The sequence below is a fragment of the Ctenopharyngodon idella genome, chromosome 18 (assembly GCF_019924925.1).
Source record: "Ctenopharyngodon idella isolate HZGC_01 chromosome 18, HZGC01, whole genome shotgun sequence".
NCBI classification, from domain to species: Eukaryota; Metazoa; Chordata; class Actinopteri; order Cypriniformes; family Xenocyprididae; genus Ctenopharyngodon; species Ctenopharyngodon idella.
Genome location: NC_067237.1, coordinates 15,774,771 through 15,792,580, shown reverse-complemented (window position 1 = coordinate 15,792,580; position 17,810 = coordinate 15,774,771). Strand labels below are relative to the sequence as shown.

The window sequence follows — 17,810 nt, the reverse complement described above, 5'->3', positions numbered from 1 at the left end:
AATAATTAAAGATGGCGCACACATGTCTGTGGTTCTGTTGAATATGAATGGCACTTGAAGAGCAGGAAGTGACCTCATAATGAGCCCGGCCCCTGGGGACACCCGAGGTGTTTGTGTAATTGGGGTTTGGCTTGAACTGCAGGTCTTTTTCTCTACACACGGCACAAACTTCAGCTGTTTTCAGTCAGTTTAGTGTATGAATATGTTTTGATCTTCAGTGTGTTACTCCTGAGGTCAGCATGTCGAGCCCTGTTTGACCCTGAGGTCAGTGCATGTGACGTGTCAGATAGATCAATGATTTACACGTTACTGTGAACTGATAATGGACATACTGGCTCTAACTGTGTCTGCTCATTAACTGCTCAAAAATTACTCTGAATTTTTGCTTTGAAGGCACTAATCTGCAGTGTCATTAGGCGGCACATTTATTTTTTTTAAATGTCTTTTTTTAATCAGCGTAGTTCTGAATTCTAGTTCTAAATCCTTTCAATTCATTGTCTGACTTTTGAAACACAACCACGTTTTATTTCACCGTAATGACAGTTATCTGATATGGAAAATATCTCATGTTAAATATTGATATTTAAAGTCAACATAAAATCTTTCTTAGTTCATTTTTCCTCAGATGAACGTTTCATCAGTGCACGTTATTCTAATGAAAAATATGTTTGTCTTCATAATTAATCATGAAAATGTATTTTTCTCTGCTTCTGAAGCAACTTTTCTGTTCTGCTGATGTCATCAAGGATGCGCGTTTGGAGAAAATAATATTAAGCAATAATATTTTCTATCTAAAATTGGTGATCCAATGAAATTATTTATAAAATGAAGACCTGTCCTAAATTATTTTCCACAGAATATTTTGTTTCCCTAATAAATATGGCGTATTCTTCTTACATTTTATGTTGTCTTTAGGTTCAGTTTTTTATTCATATTAAAAACTAATTTTGATAAAAAGGTATATTTTTCAGAAAAAAACATAATTATTTTAATTATTATTATGATTTTTATTATATAATAATATTTTAAGAGTTTCATATTTGTTGTCATATTTGTAGATTTTTTTTATTTTTGGAAAAATTTGAAGAATTTGGCTTTTAAAAGAATAACAGAACACTGCTCAGTGTCCTGGGGCAGAGGGGTGAGGGGGCAGATTTTGCCCCCTGCTGGTCCTTTATGTTCCAGACTTCGGTGTTACTGAACCTCACTGTTGCCCAGTGAAAGACCCCCCCAAACCACCCCGATCCTCCGTTCCGCTCCGGCACAGACATCTGTCTGCATGAGAGTGTGTGCGGCGCCGTGGGCCCGTGGCCTGTGGGGGAACAGAAGGTTTTGCAGGGCTGATAGAGACGGGCAGGTTTGGCCATCATGACAAACAGAGCTTGTATCTTCAGCTGCATGCGCTTTATGTGAAGAGAAACACACACGTGAGCTGGAGATGAGGATCTGTGGAGCTGTGATTCAGGACAGAAGCCTAGTGAGTCTGATGATAGATAGATAGATAGATAGATAGATAGATAGATAGATAGATAGACGGGTAGATAAATAGACAGATAGATAGATAGATAGATAGATAGACAGACAGACAGACAGATAGACGGATAGATAGATAGACGGGTAGATAGATAGATAGATAGATAGATAGATAGATAGATAGACGGATGGACAGATGGATAGATAGAAAGACAGACAGACAGACAGACAGACATAGATCGATAGATAGACAGACAGACAGATAGATAGATAGATAGATAGATAGATAGATAGATAGATAGATAGATAGATAGATAGACGGGTAGATAGATAGATAGATAGATAGATAGATAGACGGGTAGATAGATAGATAGATAGATAGATAGATAGATAGATAGATAGATAGACGGACAGACGGACAGACGGACAGACGGACAGACGGACAGACAGGCAGACAGATAGATAGATAGATAGATAGATAGATAGATAGATAGACAGACAGACAGACAGACAGACAGACAGACAGATAGACGGATAGATAGATAGACGGGTAGATAGATAGATAGATAGACGGACGGACGGACGAACGGATAGATAGATAGACAGATAGATAGATAGATAGATAGACAGACAGACAGACGGATAGATAGATAGATAGATAGATAGATAGATAGATAGATAGATAGATAGATAGATAGATAGATAGATAGATAGATAGATAGATAGATAGACGGACAGACGGATAGATAGATAGATAGATAGATAGACGGACGGACGGACAGTCGGATAGATAGATAGATAGATGATAGATAGATAGACGGATAGATAGACAGACAGATAGATAGATAGACAGACAGATAGATAGATAGATAGATAGATAGACAGATAGACGGATAGATAGATAGATAGACGGGTAGATAGATAGATAGATAGATAGATAGATAGATAGATAGATAGATAGATAGATAGATAGATGGATAGACAGACAGTATTTTACATGTAATCACATGAGTGTTGTCCTAGTGTTGCCCTTTGTAAATACTCCGGGAGTTCAGGAGTGATCGAGCAGCTTGAGCTGTAAGGACTGTAAGAAACAACCAAACTTAAAGATATCGATCATCTCACAGGATGGAGGGATTTGTGTGTAAATGGCTGCTAAAGGTTATCGTTTCGTTTCGTTGCTGTTGTTCTTTGTTGAAAGGTTATACAAGATGAAATAAGTAACTTTAGGTAATAAAAACATCTCTTTTTTGTGCTCTCGCACCGACAGCAGTGAACATTGTGTTAATTATTCTTGTGATGAGCGTAATTACGACATGCAAAACTTCTGTAAGTTTTACTTAACGCTGAGAGCAATTACCATTTCTACAATCAGCCAAATATTAAACATTTATTTTTGAAGCAGTACTGAGAATATATTAGCAGTTAGCCAAAATAATTCATATGAATATTTCTCTAAATTTGTCCCCTGTAATGAGCGCGGCGGTTAACTAACTCTACACATAGTTGAGCTATGATCTCCTCCCCCTCGTTCTCTCTGGTACATGTGGGTGATTCGTCTGTAATGGCGTCCGCTCTGAGAGCTGGCACCACAGATGGCACACTGGGACCTGCATTTATCAGAACGCCATAAATCTGAGACTCCGGCAGTTGCTGCAGGCGTGGAGCGGCACAGAGTCTGGTGCCAACTGCTGTGCAGACATGGCGGCGCTCCGATCCTGGAGTGGGGCATCGTGGGCTGTTGGTGGAATGGGATTATCTCAGGGGTCAGCGGTATGATGTGCTGATATGTGCGGTGATAGCGGTCCTGCAGTAGAGAGAGCCCAAGCCAGGCTGAGCGTTTACTGGAGCAGTTCACCCAAAAATCAACATCCTAATGTTGGTCCAAACTTAGTTTCTTCTTTCAGTGAAACACACAAGGAGATGTTGGCATGAAAGTGGAGAGTGACAACAAAATGCATCATATCCATACCAGGTCCATACCAGGGATGTGCTTGCATAAAATTATTATTATTATTATTAATAATAATAAAAACTAGATTTTTATTTTATGGTATACAGTATATATAGTGTACAATAGTATAATTGTAATGTAATTTTATGTAAATCATGTAATATAAATAATAATAATTAAATAATTTTATAATTGTATAAAATAATAATAATAATATGAATTAGAACAATAAACACCTTCATTTTATAGTACAATAGTGCTACATTATTAATATTATTACGAAGTAATTTTTTTTATATAATTTGATAAAATAAATTAAAATATAAGTATAAATTCTTTTTAAGTACAATAATATTTCTTTTTTTATATATTTATTTTTATTTTTTAAAACATATTATTAAACAATATTTAAATAACTATTATTATTATTATTATTATTAATATTAATAACTATATTTTACAGTAAAATAGTACTATTGCTATAGTTATATTTCTTTATTGCTTTGTTTAATTTTATAATGTAATAATAATATGTATTATTATTATTATTATTATTATTATTATTATTATTATTTATAAACACTTATTTTATAGTACAATAGTATTATTACTATAGTAATATTTATTTTTTGTTATTTTATTTTTTAGATTTTGATAAAATAAAAATAAAATATAAAAATAATAATAATAATTAGTAGTAGTAGTATTAAAAATGAGTAATTTATTTTAATGTACAGTAGTATTTTTTATCTGTTTATTTTTATTATATAAAACATAATATATTTAAACAATAATATTTAAATAATAATAACTATTATTATTATTATTATTATTATTATTATTATTATTATTATTATTAATAATAACTATTAATTTATTTTACAATACAATAGTACTATTACTATAGTTATATTTCTTTATTGTTTTGTTTAATTTTATAATGTAATAATGATAATAATAAGTGTTATTATTATTAGTATTATTATTATTAATAAACACTTTTATTTTATACTACAGTAGTATTATTACTATAGTAATTTGTTTTGTTATTTTATTATTTAGAATTTGATAAAATAAATATAAATGTAATAATTATTATTATTAAAACTCAATTTATTTTAAAGAACAATAGTATTTATTGGTCTGTTTATTTTTATACTTTATGAAATATTATTTAAAAATAGTATTTAAGTAATAACTATTATTTATTTCACTGTACAATAGTACTATTGCTATATTTATATTTCTTTATTGGTTTGTTTAATCTTATAATAAGCTCATCAGCCTCTGATCACTGATACAAGAGTTGTATGACCATTCTGCTAAACATCTTGTTTTGTGTGTCATGGAGGAAAGTCATACTACGTCATGAAAAATTTCATTTTTTGTCCAAATGTTCCTTTAATATCTCAAATGCATATTCTAGATGAGATTGAATGGAGAGCAATCGGAGATGTTTATCCTGAGAAGAAGACCGCGGTAATCTCACATGTGTCTGTTTTATACCTTTACACTAAAGTGATGCCCGAAGGTGGTTTTTCAGGGTGTCGTAAGGTTTGTTGATCTCACATGTACTTTCCTTTGTGTTTTTCCCACATGTGACGGACAGCATCCTAACGGGCATCTGACACCCCAGACTCACTGTCTACAGACACAATTTGGACTGGCTGTTGAAAACCAAAGCAATCTTTATAACACGCCATTTTGAGGGCAACAACACAGTTCTCTCTGATCTTCACACACATACACACACAGAACTGACTGCATGAAAGATTGCATTGATTGCCCTCATTCAGTTTAGCAACAAACACACAGTCTCTCTCTCTTTCTCTCTGAACACCAGCGGGCACAGGGCGGTTCACTCCCTCACTGCAGACAGACTGTGACGGCCGTGTGTGTGTGAGGCCATATGTGGCTGTGTATGTCTCTGTACGTGTGTGTGTGTGTGTGCGGTGGCCTCGGGCTCTAACACGTCCTCAGAAAGGCTTCTGTGAGCGAGGCTGCCCCGCAGGAAACCGTGACATTACCTGAGGCGCCACTGGGCCCTCTTACACTTCACAAAGTGAAAAATCACATCAGAGCGTGTGAGCTGACACACACACACACACACACACACACACACACACACATTTATATTCACACCTAAATGGCTCTAAACTATGGAAGCTTATTTCTGCCATGGAATAAAAAAAGGTAATTGCGACTTTTTGTCTCACAATTCTGACCTTTTCCTCACAATTCTAAATTTATATCTCACAATTCCATTTTTTATAGAATTGTGAGATATTACCTCACATTTAAAGATATAAATTCACTATTTTTTTTTTTTTTTTTACTTTTCACATCTCCAGGATTCTCAGAAGCGGAAGTCATCACAGTTGGGTAAACTTCCGTAGGGGTGAATAGGAAATATACTTTTTGAATTTGCATTTGCTCTAAAAGCAAAGGAAAAAATCCATGATAGTGTTACCATGACTTTCCAAAAGACGGAAAAAATCTGGAGAGATTGATTACAGCAGCCAGAAGAGAGAAAGATGTCAAATTTGCCGTCATTCACTCAGCTGTAGTTTTAGAAACACCCTTCCCGCAGCGTTAACTAGTTTTTTGTCATTTACTTCCAAGATAACACAAAGTATAGCATTATAAATGTGTATTAAATTGTTTAAAAATGAATATATTAAAAATTTTACTAGATTTGTGATGTTAATAACCGTGGAAACACGTCATCACATTTTTCAAAAGTGTCCATTCCATGGTGGAAACAAATAAACAAAACAAACAGAATTGCAAGATGTAATCTCAGAATTCTGAGAAAAGAATTTGTGAGATATCAATTTAACACGTTAATTAGATTAATTAATTACCGTAAAAAATAACGCGTTAAAATTCTTAACGCATTTAACACACTTGCCCCGCCCCAGACCTGCGTAGGTCATCTGACATTTCGAAAATATAACGAAAATATAAAGACAAAGCAGAACTGTTCATCTCTAAGCAACACAGCGGCATTTCATTTCTGAATCCGTGTTTTGAACGAGTCGTGTGAACCAATGATTCAATGGACCATTCATAAAGACAGCCATTTTCTTCACTCCGTAATGAATCAGCTGTTTGAACGAATCGAATGAATGAATGACTCAATGACTTAATCATTAAGACATTTACTTAAAATTCAGACATCATTTACTCAACCTCATGGTCCATAAATTTATGTGTAATAAATTTTATGCTTAATCAAATACAATATTTCTTTCTGAAACTACTTTTTGCAATGTTTTACACAATAATGACTTTAAATTATCTTTTGAGGGTAATTTGATATGCGATATTTGATATAAAAAAATTTAATCTGTTGACAGCCCTATATATATATTTGGGTCATTGACGAATAAGGTTTTTAAAAGTGTAAAAAAACATAATGGAGATATAATTAATTTTGAAGTTTTATTAAGTATTAACAATGAGATTATGTGGTTTTTATAATCATTTTATTTAACTAACACTGCTTTTGTCATTTTTTACAAGATGGACAAAATTTGTCAACAAAAATGTTTAACCAAAATTTTGGTTTTACCAAATTACACTTTTGGTTTTACCGAATGACGATATTTTCAAACAGTGCTAACAGGCTGATATCGAGCTAGCTAGCAAAACGACAATGACAAAATGACAAACATTTTATATTTAGTACAGGTTTTTAAAATATTACAACATTTTCCATGTTTTATAGCGGTTGTACCAAATGACCTGATGTTTCGGCACATGCATATGAGCAAGAGAAAACATGAATTTTTCAGATAGTTAAAAGAGAGTTACTTTTCTTCATGACCATGTGGCCCTTTGCAGGTGTCTGAATGACGTCACATCCTGTCACATGATACTGACCACATGACTTGGTCCCTTTATATTGGTTACTCCGAATGACATCAATGAAATTAATTTTTCCGGACATTCTTTCTCATAACAAAGCAACGACTTCTACACATAATTTTAATTCCATGTTGCACTATGTTGATATATGATGATATAAAATCATGCCAGAATAAAAAATACATACATTTATTACATTTTAAGATATTTTAAACACAAATGAAATGGCTGTATTGACCTTTGGACGGTTAAACTGAATGACCTTTTGACACTTCAAAATCTTTAAAATACCTTTATATAAAACAAAATATAATTAAAACCTTTTGGATTCAATAAAAGTGATCTAGTTGTACTACCTTACATACTTTGTATGTCATATCTTTGTTTTTTATTATTATTAAGGCCTTTGGACAAAAAAAATGACCCATATATTTATATATAAGAATTTGTTTTCTTGTTTTATACTAATTTTGATTTAACTAAAACAAGGGAATGAATTCTTATTCGTGGCTTTGATATATATGTCCGCATATCAATTGCGGGCTCCATAAGATGTAAACTCACAATAGTGAGAATTGTGAGATTTTGTGCGACATCTCACAGCAATTTTTTTTTCTTTTTACATCTAGCAGTTTTGACTTTTTTTCTCTAAATTCTGAGTTTACATCTCGCAATTATCTTTTTTATTTTTTTATTCCACAGCAGAAACAAGCTTCCATTTAATACACACTAACTACCTTTTTAAAGGTTTTGAGGTTGAAGACACTGATGGATGGGTTGGTTTGATGTTGATTTGATATTGGTGATTTGTGCTTCGCAGACAATGATGTTACTTCCTGTGACATCATGCTACAGCAGAGACAGTTGCTTCGTTTGGAATGGAAAAGTCTAATTGACTGGTGCAGCCAATTAATAATATGCTGCAAAAATAGTATTTTTGTCTTGCGACACGGTAAAATATCTAAACATGCTTGAGAAGAAGCATTGTGTAAGATGAGAAGATAAAAAAACAATCTTCGATCTTTACGACTCTGGAACGCACATTAGCTGAACCAACCTGAAATACAGTTGATTTCAGCTCAAGAAGGACAATTAATGATACGATCTTTGTCAGTTTTATTGTTTGATTGTAGAAACAGAAGCTTGGCTAATCGTTTGAAGATTTCGTTCTTTTCCCTTTCCTAGAAATAGCTGCCCAGGGGTATTAATAAAATGGATGGCAAGACTTGATTTTACTCAAATGACTCACTTGACGTAACCTTATGGACTGTTTCGTGTGTCTGTAGGTCCATGAGACAGGATGTCCCATGTGTTGTTATGGTTCAAAATAGTGCTCATGATCATTTTGTGCAGCTCACACTGATTCATACAGTGAACTACTGCTCTAACCAGCACTTTACAGGTCACAATGTCACTTTCTGTGAGTTTCCATTGTTAGTCAATGGATGATTCATTTCCAGATCTCGTCCATGTGATGTGGCATTGTCTCCGGTGCCGTTACCTTTCATAGTTCAGCATGATTGGACACAGTTGTGATATGATGTTGTTTGTGTTTTCAGATGCAGCAGCAGGAACTCGCCCAAATGAGACAACGAGACGCCAATCTGACGGCACTCGCCGCCATCGGCCCTCGGAAAAAACGCAAGGTGGACTCACCGGGAGCTACGACCACAGGCGTCGAGGTACAAACATCTCGAAATGAGTGTGCTCAACCGGAGTCTGAGATATGAATCGAAATTGTATTATTCAGTTAGCACTGATCCTCCCAAATACTGTATATTAAGGCTGGTCGATATTTGAGATAATCACAATATATTCAGGATTTTGCTGTCAATATAAAATTAAGCAATGTTGTGATTATTTCAGTGATTCTAATGAACTTTTATTTGTGAGAGAATCAGTAAGTTTGATTCATTTGAGTCAATTCAAAACTCTTGAATGATTCACAGTTTGTTTTCCAGAAACAGTGTGGAAAATGTGCCTTGATTATTTTTAACTAGATTTTTACAGTATTTCCTCTGATTGGAAAAAAAAAAAAAAAAAAATTCAGAGCAAACATAAATATTAAGATACATTAAATATTGCCAAAAAGCTTTAAAAAAAAATCAAGATATCAACCAGCCTCAATGAACATTAGGGCTGGTTGATGTATCTGATATTTTCGATATATTCAGGATTTTGCTGTCAATATATAAGTAATTGATTATACAACGATTCTAATGAACTTTCATTGGACTTTTTAAAGGCCGTGTCATTAGACTAGTTTCATAATTTTTGCTTTGTGATTTGTGAGAGATTCTGTAAGTTTGATTCATCTGAGTGAATCAATTTAAACTGAGTTGATTCAAAATTCTTTAATGATTCGTTTGTCTTGAAACAGTTTGTCTCCAGAAACAGTGTGGAAAATATGCCTTAAATCTAGTTGGTAATAATGGCTTGGTTGAAATTTCTATTGTTAAAAAAAAATGCATAAATATAGTGTCAGAAACCTTAACACTACAAAATATGATTTTTTTTCCTCAGTATTTTTGTCTTTTTTTCCAGTACAAATATCTAAACATCCTTGAATCACTTAATTTTGATACATTTTTCAGCAAACAAGACTTAATTTATGTAATTTTGCTTCTCAAGTAAATGTATCTTGTTTTAAGAATGTTTAGATATTTGTACTTAAGTAAGAAAATCATTTTTTGGAGTGAAAAAATCAAGATACATATTTTCTAGCTGTATCGACCAGCCTTTAATGGCTCTTATGCTGATCTCGATGCAGTGTTTGTTATTTTATGTCGTACTCTAGGCTATCGCTACAGGGTTTGATGTTGACTAGTTGCATTGTGAGCGAGCATTGGTCTTTTTCCTGAGAAAAAAATAAACCGCAGAGCATTTTTCCCTGCAACATTCGTCCAGTTTCCCCCAGCATTAAACGGGACTCACTGCACGTCTGTCCTCCGTGAGCGTATAACACTGTTGTTTAGATGCAGATCTCAGTGCCGCTCCACATATGGCTACCAGCTCTGCTCTGCATTACGCAGGATTACGCCGTGCGCACTGGAGACATGCAGAAACGCCACTATTATATTTCCTCGACATGGTGTTGTACATGAAGTCATTGGGTTTAGCTGCATCTGGTGAATGTTTAGCTTTGCTCTTGCCGTCAGAAGGCCTGTTCATATTCCCTCAAGGATTTTGACTAATGTTTGAATACGATAAACCGGAAAAAAACACTTTGTGAATGTCATCTTCTCATTGGTGTATGTGTGTGTGTATTTGCTGAGGACAGAAGATCCAGCATTGAACACAACCTCAGTGAAAGCAGGGCTAACTAAATAAATGTATTACTTCTGCTCCGTGAACACCATCCTGACCTCTTTCACTTTACTGTAACCGCTCTAACGTCAAGAAGAACCATGAAATGTGTGTGTACACACACTGATACAGCGCTTATGAGCTGTATTCACCCTCCTTATGTTGTTTTACCGCATTAAAGTCGCCTTAATTTGGCTCTTTTGAACAGAAAAAGACTGTTTAATGTCAAATTAAAAACAGATCTCTGCAAAATGGTCAAATAATTACCCATATGAAACCCAGAATAATTGATTTAGTAAGTGCTAACCTTTTTGCTTTTAATATGGCACATCTAAATCATCGCTGGTGCAGAAAAATCACTACAAATCTGTATTTTTGTCTTGTGTTCTAGTAAAAATGTCTATAAATTAATACATTTATCAGGATATACTCTAAAATATACTGTAACTTCATGATATATTTATGCACACTATCCTTCAAAAGTTTGGGGTTGGTACGATTTTTTTAATGCTTTTGAAAGAAGTCTCTTCTGCTCACCAAGGCTGCATTTATTTGATCAAAAATACAGTAAAAAATAGTGAAATATTATTACAATTTAATGTAATGTGTTTTCTATATGAATATATTGTAAATTATAATTTATTCCTGTGATCAAAGCTGAATTTTCAGCATCATTACTCCAGTCTTCAGTGTCACATGATCCTTCAGAAATTCTAATATGATGATTTGCTGCTCAAGAAACATTTATGATTATTATCAGTGTTGAAAACAGTTGTGCAGCTTCATATTTTTCTGGAAACCGCCATAAATTTTATTTTTCAGGATACTTGATGAATAGAGAGTAGAAAGTTCAAAAGTACAGAATGGAATCTTTTGTAACATTATAAATGTCTTTACTGTCACTTTTGATCAATTTAACGCATCTTTTGAACAGTAGTTTATATTGTGTATATAGTCATAGCTAAAGGGCTTTATGAATGTAATAATTATTCAGTGCTTTTAGTAATGGTCTTAGCTGTTTAGTGTGTTTCTGTGTTTAATTGTAGGGTGTTTTTCCGCAGTAATCTGACCACCTCTCATGATCACGAAAGAAGAGAACAGAAAGGCAGGATAGATGGAGGGAAGAATCTTAACTTATTTTCACTTTATTTTCACCTCCCCTCATTTCTTCATTTCGGCTGGGGCTGCGTGCCGCCCTGGGGCATTTTCTCTGCTTTCTCCAGAGCAAAGTGAATGTGACTTTTCTAAGGGGGTCACGGAGTGGCTGCGGGCTACGGCAGCGCCGCCGTATTCCGGCCTTCTCCGAGTTTCACTCTGGGGCTCGGCAGAGATTTCATCTGCGCGTGAATGTGCCGTGGGGCGCGAGCTCAGGGTGAGCTGCACCGCTTCACTCGGGGTCCTCTGATTGTCGCAGTATCCGGACTCTGTTCTGCAGCGTTAATCCCAAACAAAAGCCTCTCAGTGTCTGGAAACACCCACCAAAACTGAGAGGGAGCAGTGAGAGAGATGCGGTTTAAGGCAGGGTTATTAGAGTAAAGCTAAAACCATAAAAAAACATTAAAATAAACTTTAACTTTAATAAACTAAAATATTAAAAAATTATTAAAAAAATAAATAAAAATTATTAAAAACTATATATACATATGTATATATTTTTAAATGTTTTTTTAATATTTTATAATATTTTGATAGGAAATATATATATATATATATATATATATATAAACTAATAAAAATTACAGGCGAGACCTCATTTGTCAGACTGTTCTGATGTAACGTCTCCGTTCCCTCCTACGAAACCGAGACATTTTCATTTATGTTTTTTTTAAGTTTGTCTCAGATGTTTGTCCTACAATTCTTAAAAAAACCCCACACAAATGGGTCAATGGTTGTCATATAGTAGGCCTAAGAGTATGAAGTGCATTTGTTCTTTGATGAGAAATGTTTGAGATTTTTTACTTTTGATTAGACTTGGACAAATCTTTTATGATAGTTTGATAATAATTTAATGATACTTTTTGTCCTTTTTGAAGTGCGACAGCCCCTCGTCACTGTATGCTCACTGTAATATTCTTCATAACTTCTCCTTTTACGTTTCACAGAAGAAATGATGAGATCGACATGAGGATTTCTTCACTTTTGGGTGAACTACTCCTTTACAGAGATCTCATTTATGATGTTTCTGTCCTGTGGGTTACCCTGAAACACCCCGTCAGAGCGTGTGTGTGACTGAAATCAGGTAGCGCTGGTGGCGGGGCGGCTGTGGGTGTTTCTTTCTCCTCCTTCACCCCTCCTCTCCTCTCGTCTGGCCAGGCTGCAGATCGCCGTGGGGCTGAACCTGATAGCCCATGTTGAGCGCAAAGTCTGTCTTCATCCTGAGCCGGAGAGAGCAAACAAAGAGGCCTTACAGCGCTCTGAGGGATAGATTAGAGAGAGGGAGACAGGGGCCCCTAACTGGCCCTCGCTTGGGGTCATTGTTCAGGCAGGAGCCACAGTAACAAACTCTTTCCTTTTGCTCTCAGCGCACACACAAGCTTTTGAAGTTTAGCACAAAGATGCTGTGTGGGACGTAACAAGAAAAAGAATGTGTAAATGAGTTAGAGTGAGTGAGTGATTGAGTATGTGCAGTTAAATTCACAGGTGCAGGAAATGAGCCACCAAAAATATGATGTAATTTCCTTGACGATATGTAATAGTTCAACATGTGTTTCACTTTGACCTGCTTTGTAACTCCAAAATGGATCTGTAAAAGGTTTTGTAGTTGATTACAGCAAAATGTGTGTTACTGTTCACACTGTTTGCTTTCACATCATCACTGATATCACACAAGTTTTCAGATTCACTGCATATAGTTGTCAGGAGGGATTTCTGAATGTTATTCAGTAGATGAGAGTAAAACCAATATTGCAACTAGTTTTTATATTTTCTAAAGAAAATGTAAGTGTTGCTTACGGTGCAAAACTCACTGTCATTATGCTGTTTGGGTTGTTGCCAGGGCTTTCCTAGGGAATTCTAGATGTTTTCTAGGGTGTTTGGCAGGGTGTTTCTAGGGTATTCTGGGTGGATGCTAGGGTGTTGCTAGCTGTTTTGGTGGTTGCCAAGGTGTTTCTAGGGTATTCTGGGTGGTCACTAGGGTGTTGTTAGGTGTTTGGGTTGTTGCCAGGGTGTTTCTAGGGTATTCTGGGTGGTTGCTAGGGCATTTGTAGGTGTTTAGGTGGTTGCCAGGCTGTTTCCAGGGTATTCTGGGTGGTTGCTAGATTGTTGCTTGGTGTTTGCATAGTTCCCAGGGTGTTTCTATGGTATTCTGAGCAGTTATTAGGGATTTTCTAGGTGTTTAGGTTGTTGCCAGGGTGTTTCTAGGGTATTTTGGGTGGTTGCTAGGCCATTTCTAGGTGTTTAAGTGGTTGCTGGGGTGTTGCTTGGTGTTTGCATAGTTGCCAGGGTGTTTCTAGGGTTTTCTGGGTGGTCGCTAGGACGTTGTTAGGTGTTTAGGTGGTTGCCAGGGTGTTTCTAGGGTATTCTGGGTGGTTACTAGGCCATTTGTAGGTGTTTATGTGGTTTCCAGGGTGTTTTTAAGGGTGTTCTGGGTGGTTACTAGGGTGTTGCTAGGTGTTTGCATAGTTGCCAGGGTGTTTCTAGGGTATTCTGGGTGGTCAGTAGGGTGTTGCTAGGTAAATGCATAGTTGCCAGGGTGTTTCTAGGGTATTCTGGGTGGTTACTAGGGTGTTGCTAGGTGTATGCATAGTTTCCAGGGTGTTTCTAGGGTATTCTGGGTGGTTACTAGGGTGTTCCTAGTTGTATGCATAGTTGCCAGGGTGTTTCTAGGGCATTCTGGGTGGTTACTAGGGTGTTGCTAGGTGTATGCATAGTTGTCAGGGTGTTTCTAGAGTATTCTGGGTGGTTACTAGGGTGTTGCTAGTTGTATGCATAGTTGCCAGGGTGTTTCTACGATATTCTGGGTGGTTTCTTGGGTGTTGCTAGGTGTTTGCTAGGGTGTTTGGGTGGTTGTCAAGTGGTTTTTCAGCAGGTGAAAATGGTGCATCTGATCACTTAGGAAAGTAACAGCACAACAAATGATTTGAGGGAAGCATTCATTCATTTATTCATTTATGAAGCACCAGCATTGCAGGACAACACATATACAGCACATATACAGCAAATTTAATAGTCATTTTTGACTAATTAGTGATTTTAAACTGCAAACTCTCCATATTAGTAATAGTAATAGTGATGCTCGACTTGGCAAACAACTAATTATTGCTGTGTAGGGAAATGATTTGCAGTGGAGGCAGACAGGAAAAGAGCAAAACAGGGAAGATCGAGTCACCTTTTTCATTTAAATGTGTCACCTTTTTCTTTTAGGGTTGTAGATCAGAAAAAGGTAGAAGTAGGGAAAGACTGAGAGCAAGAGAGAGAGAAAGAGAGGGGAAAAGCACAAGGAAAACTGATGCCCTTTCCTCCAGCTAAATTAACAGGAATCACGTGGAAAACAATCTGAGCCGGGAATGAAAGGGGGGTGGAACCATTAAAATGCGCCTCGGGCGATGGACTGCGCCCAGTATCACTAAAAATGCTCTCACTACAGATGTGCAGGCAGGCTTACAGGCAAACTCTGCTCTTGTTCTATAGCTACAATTAAAATCAACCTCCCTGCCAAAAAATTGGATGGTAGAAAGAGAGAAAAGCAGACATGAACATCAAAGACAGATTGAAATGTGTAGTCAGTAATAAGAATGGTCTCCAAGCCCCGCGGTTCTCCACGGTCCTCTTGTTAATGAGAATTTTTGACCTCTGGTTTGTAAGTTAAACTTGTAATCTTGGTTAATGAAGTAAATCAATCCCAACTTGGAGTGAGCAGCCTTTCCTTCCATCCAGCCTTTCTGTATCCTCGCCTTCTTTCGCTCGTCTTTTTCTTCTCCTCCCATCTTTCCCAGCCTGAGTAAACGCGGGCAGATCTTTCAGCCAGACAAACAGGAAGGCCACGGGTGTGTTGTCTCTGTATGTGTGTGTGTGTGTGTTTGTGTTCTTTGACGTTGCTTGGCGAGCCGTTTCATTTTGTAGCCTGGCTAAAAAGGCTGGTGGAGGGACACGGTCACAGGAACCAGAGCCTGTGTTTGACCCCTGCGTTTGTTCAGTACACTGCGCTTTTACTGAGCTCTTTTTACATTTTAGTGAACTTTAATTTTTAACACATTTCAGTTAAAATATAATAAAACATATCATTTTAGAAAATGACTTTATAGTCAGCATGAACGTTTTTTTAAAAAAAATTTATAGTAGATACTACTTGAGCTCAAATTGCTCAAAAAGTTAATGCTGGTTCTGATAGAAAGGTGTCAGAATACACAGTGCATCAGTTTGTTGCGTATGGAGCTGCATAGCCGCAGACCAGTCAGGGTGCCCATGCTGACCCCTGTCCACCACCGAAAGAGCCAACAGTGGGCACGTGAGCATCAGAACTGGACCACGGAGCAATGGAAGAAGGCCTGGTCTGATGAATCACGTTTTCTTTTACATCACGTGGATGGCCGGATGCGTGTGCGTCGCTTACCTTGGGAACACATGGCACCAGGATGCACTATGGGAAGAAGGCAAGCCGACGGAGGCAGTGTGATACTTTGGGCAATGTTCTGCTGGGAAACCTTGGGTCCTGCCATCCATGTGGATGTTACTTTGACACGGACCACCTACCTAAGCATTGTTGCAGACCATGTACACCCTTTCATGGAAACGGTATTCCCAGGTGGATGTTGTCTCTTTCAGCAGGATAATGCTCCTGCCACAAAGCAAAAATGGTTCAGGAATGGTTTGAGGAGCACAACAACGAGTTTGAGGTGTTGACTTGGCCTCCAAATTCCCCAGATCTCAATCCAATCGAGCATCTGTGGGATGTGCTGAATAAACAAGTCCGATCCATGGAGGCTCCACCTCACAACTTACAGGACTTAAAGGATCTGTTGCTAACATCTTGGTGCCAGATACCACAGCACACCTTCATATACATACGCATATTATTATTATTTTTATTTATATAAATGATTGAAGCATGTACAATTCTATATTGGAGCTCAGTAGTGAACACTACAAACAATTAAAACTATTATATACACACATATTACTGTAAAAAGCAGACAGAAGTAAGAACATGTGAGTATGTCATTTGCAATCTTGTTTTTAGAGAAAGTGAACAAATGCATAACTTCCTTCTAAATGAAAACCAGACAAATCCATACTGAAAGATGTCACGGCTGATCCCACCTCATGATTCATGTTTGACATGTTTGTTTGCATCTGTCTGCAAATGTTTATGAGGCTTTTGCAAACAACAGTACAATTACCATTTCACGCACAGCGACGACAGATAATGCATGTGGATTTTTAACTTTATGGTGATTTCAGTAACCACAAGAAGATGGGAATATACACAGAGTGTGTCGGCACGTGTGTGCGGGTCAGATCTGTTTGAGGGTTCGTGCTGGTCAGTGATCTGAAACTCGATAAAGTAACGTCTGTGCATTGGTTTTCCACACACTGACCTGCTCCGACACGCACTCCTGTCAGACCAGGTCAGAGATAACTTCCTTACATGACTCATTTCATTCGGATGTGTTTTTCTTTATTATTTTTTAGTGCATGAGTTTGTTCCTGCCAGCTGCACCACACCCACCCGATCCATGTGAATCCAACAGCCGTAAACCAACAGTCAGCGTCAAATAAACAATATTCAGGAATAATCGTACGAAATGAAAACCATCGGCGCCGATTTATTCACTGATGCTTTAGTCACGTGTTTCCCGAACTCTCCGTCCGAGTCATATATTCCACCGTTTGTGTACATATTTTCATTCATGTTCACAAAGCAGTAGATTTCCTCTCCGTTTCTGTTTCTTGGCTGCATTGGTTTGAAGGTTCAGCTCAGTTAAAAACACCTCACATCCGTGTAAAACGCCCTCAGTGGTTTTCCGTGCAGCCCAAGAGGGTTCGTTGAGGAAGAGAGAAGTTGAAGGCGCTATACATCACAGAGGAAAAGGCCGTTTAGTGCCACAGTTTTCCCTATGGTCCTGTAGAGCTGGCCTACGGAAGGGTCCAGACAATAGCGCTCTGTATCCCGCCTGGAGGGTCGCCAGTTTGGATGGGTCAGCTACATCATGCTTAATAATATATTGGCGTTTTGTATAGTATGCCAAGATGAAAAACCGTGGAAGAG

The 17,810-nt window shown here is 36.9% G+C and overlaps 1 protein-coding gene across 4 annotated transcripts in view; it reads left to right on the top strand.

Moving 5' to 3' along the window:
* The window catches only part of LOC127499961 (transcription initiation factor TFIID subunit 4), a 101,631-nt gene that overhangs the window by 58,453 nt on the left and 25,368 nt on the right, over positions 1 to 17,810 (top strand). For 3 of the 4 annotated variants that reach the window (XM_051870696.1, XM_051870697.1, XM_051870695.1), the window contains one exon: positions 8,857 to 8,979. In XM_051870696.1, the coding sequence (XP_051726656.1) occupies positions 8,857 to 8,979 (123 nt within the window). Of the gene's footprint in view, positions 1 to 5,036; positions 6,010 to 8,856; positions 8,980 to 17,810 lie in introns of those variants that run through there. The other variant, XM_051870699.1, reaches the window with a different exon arrangement.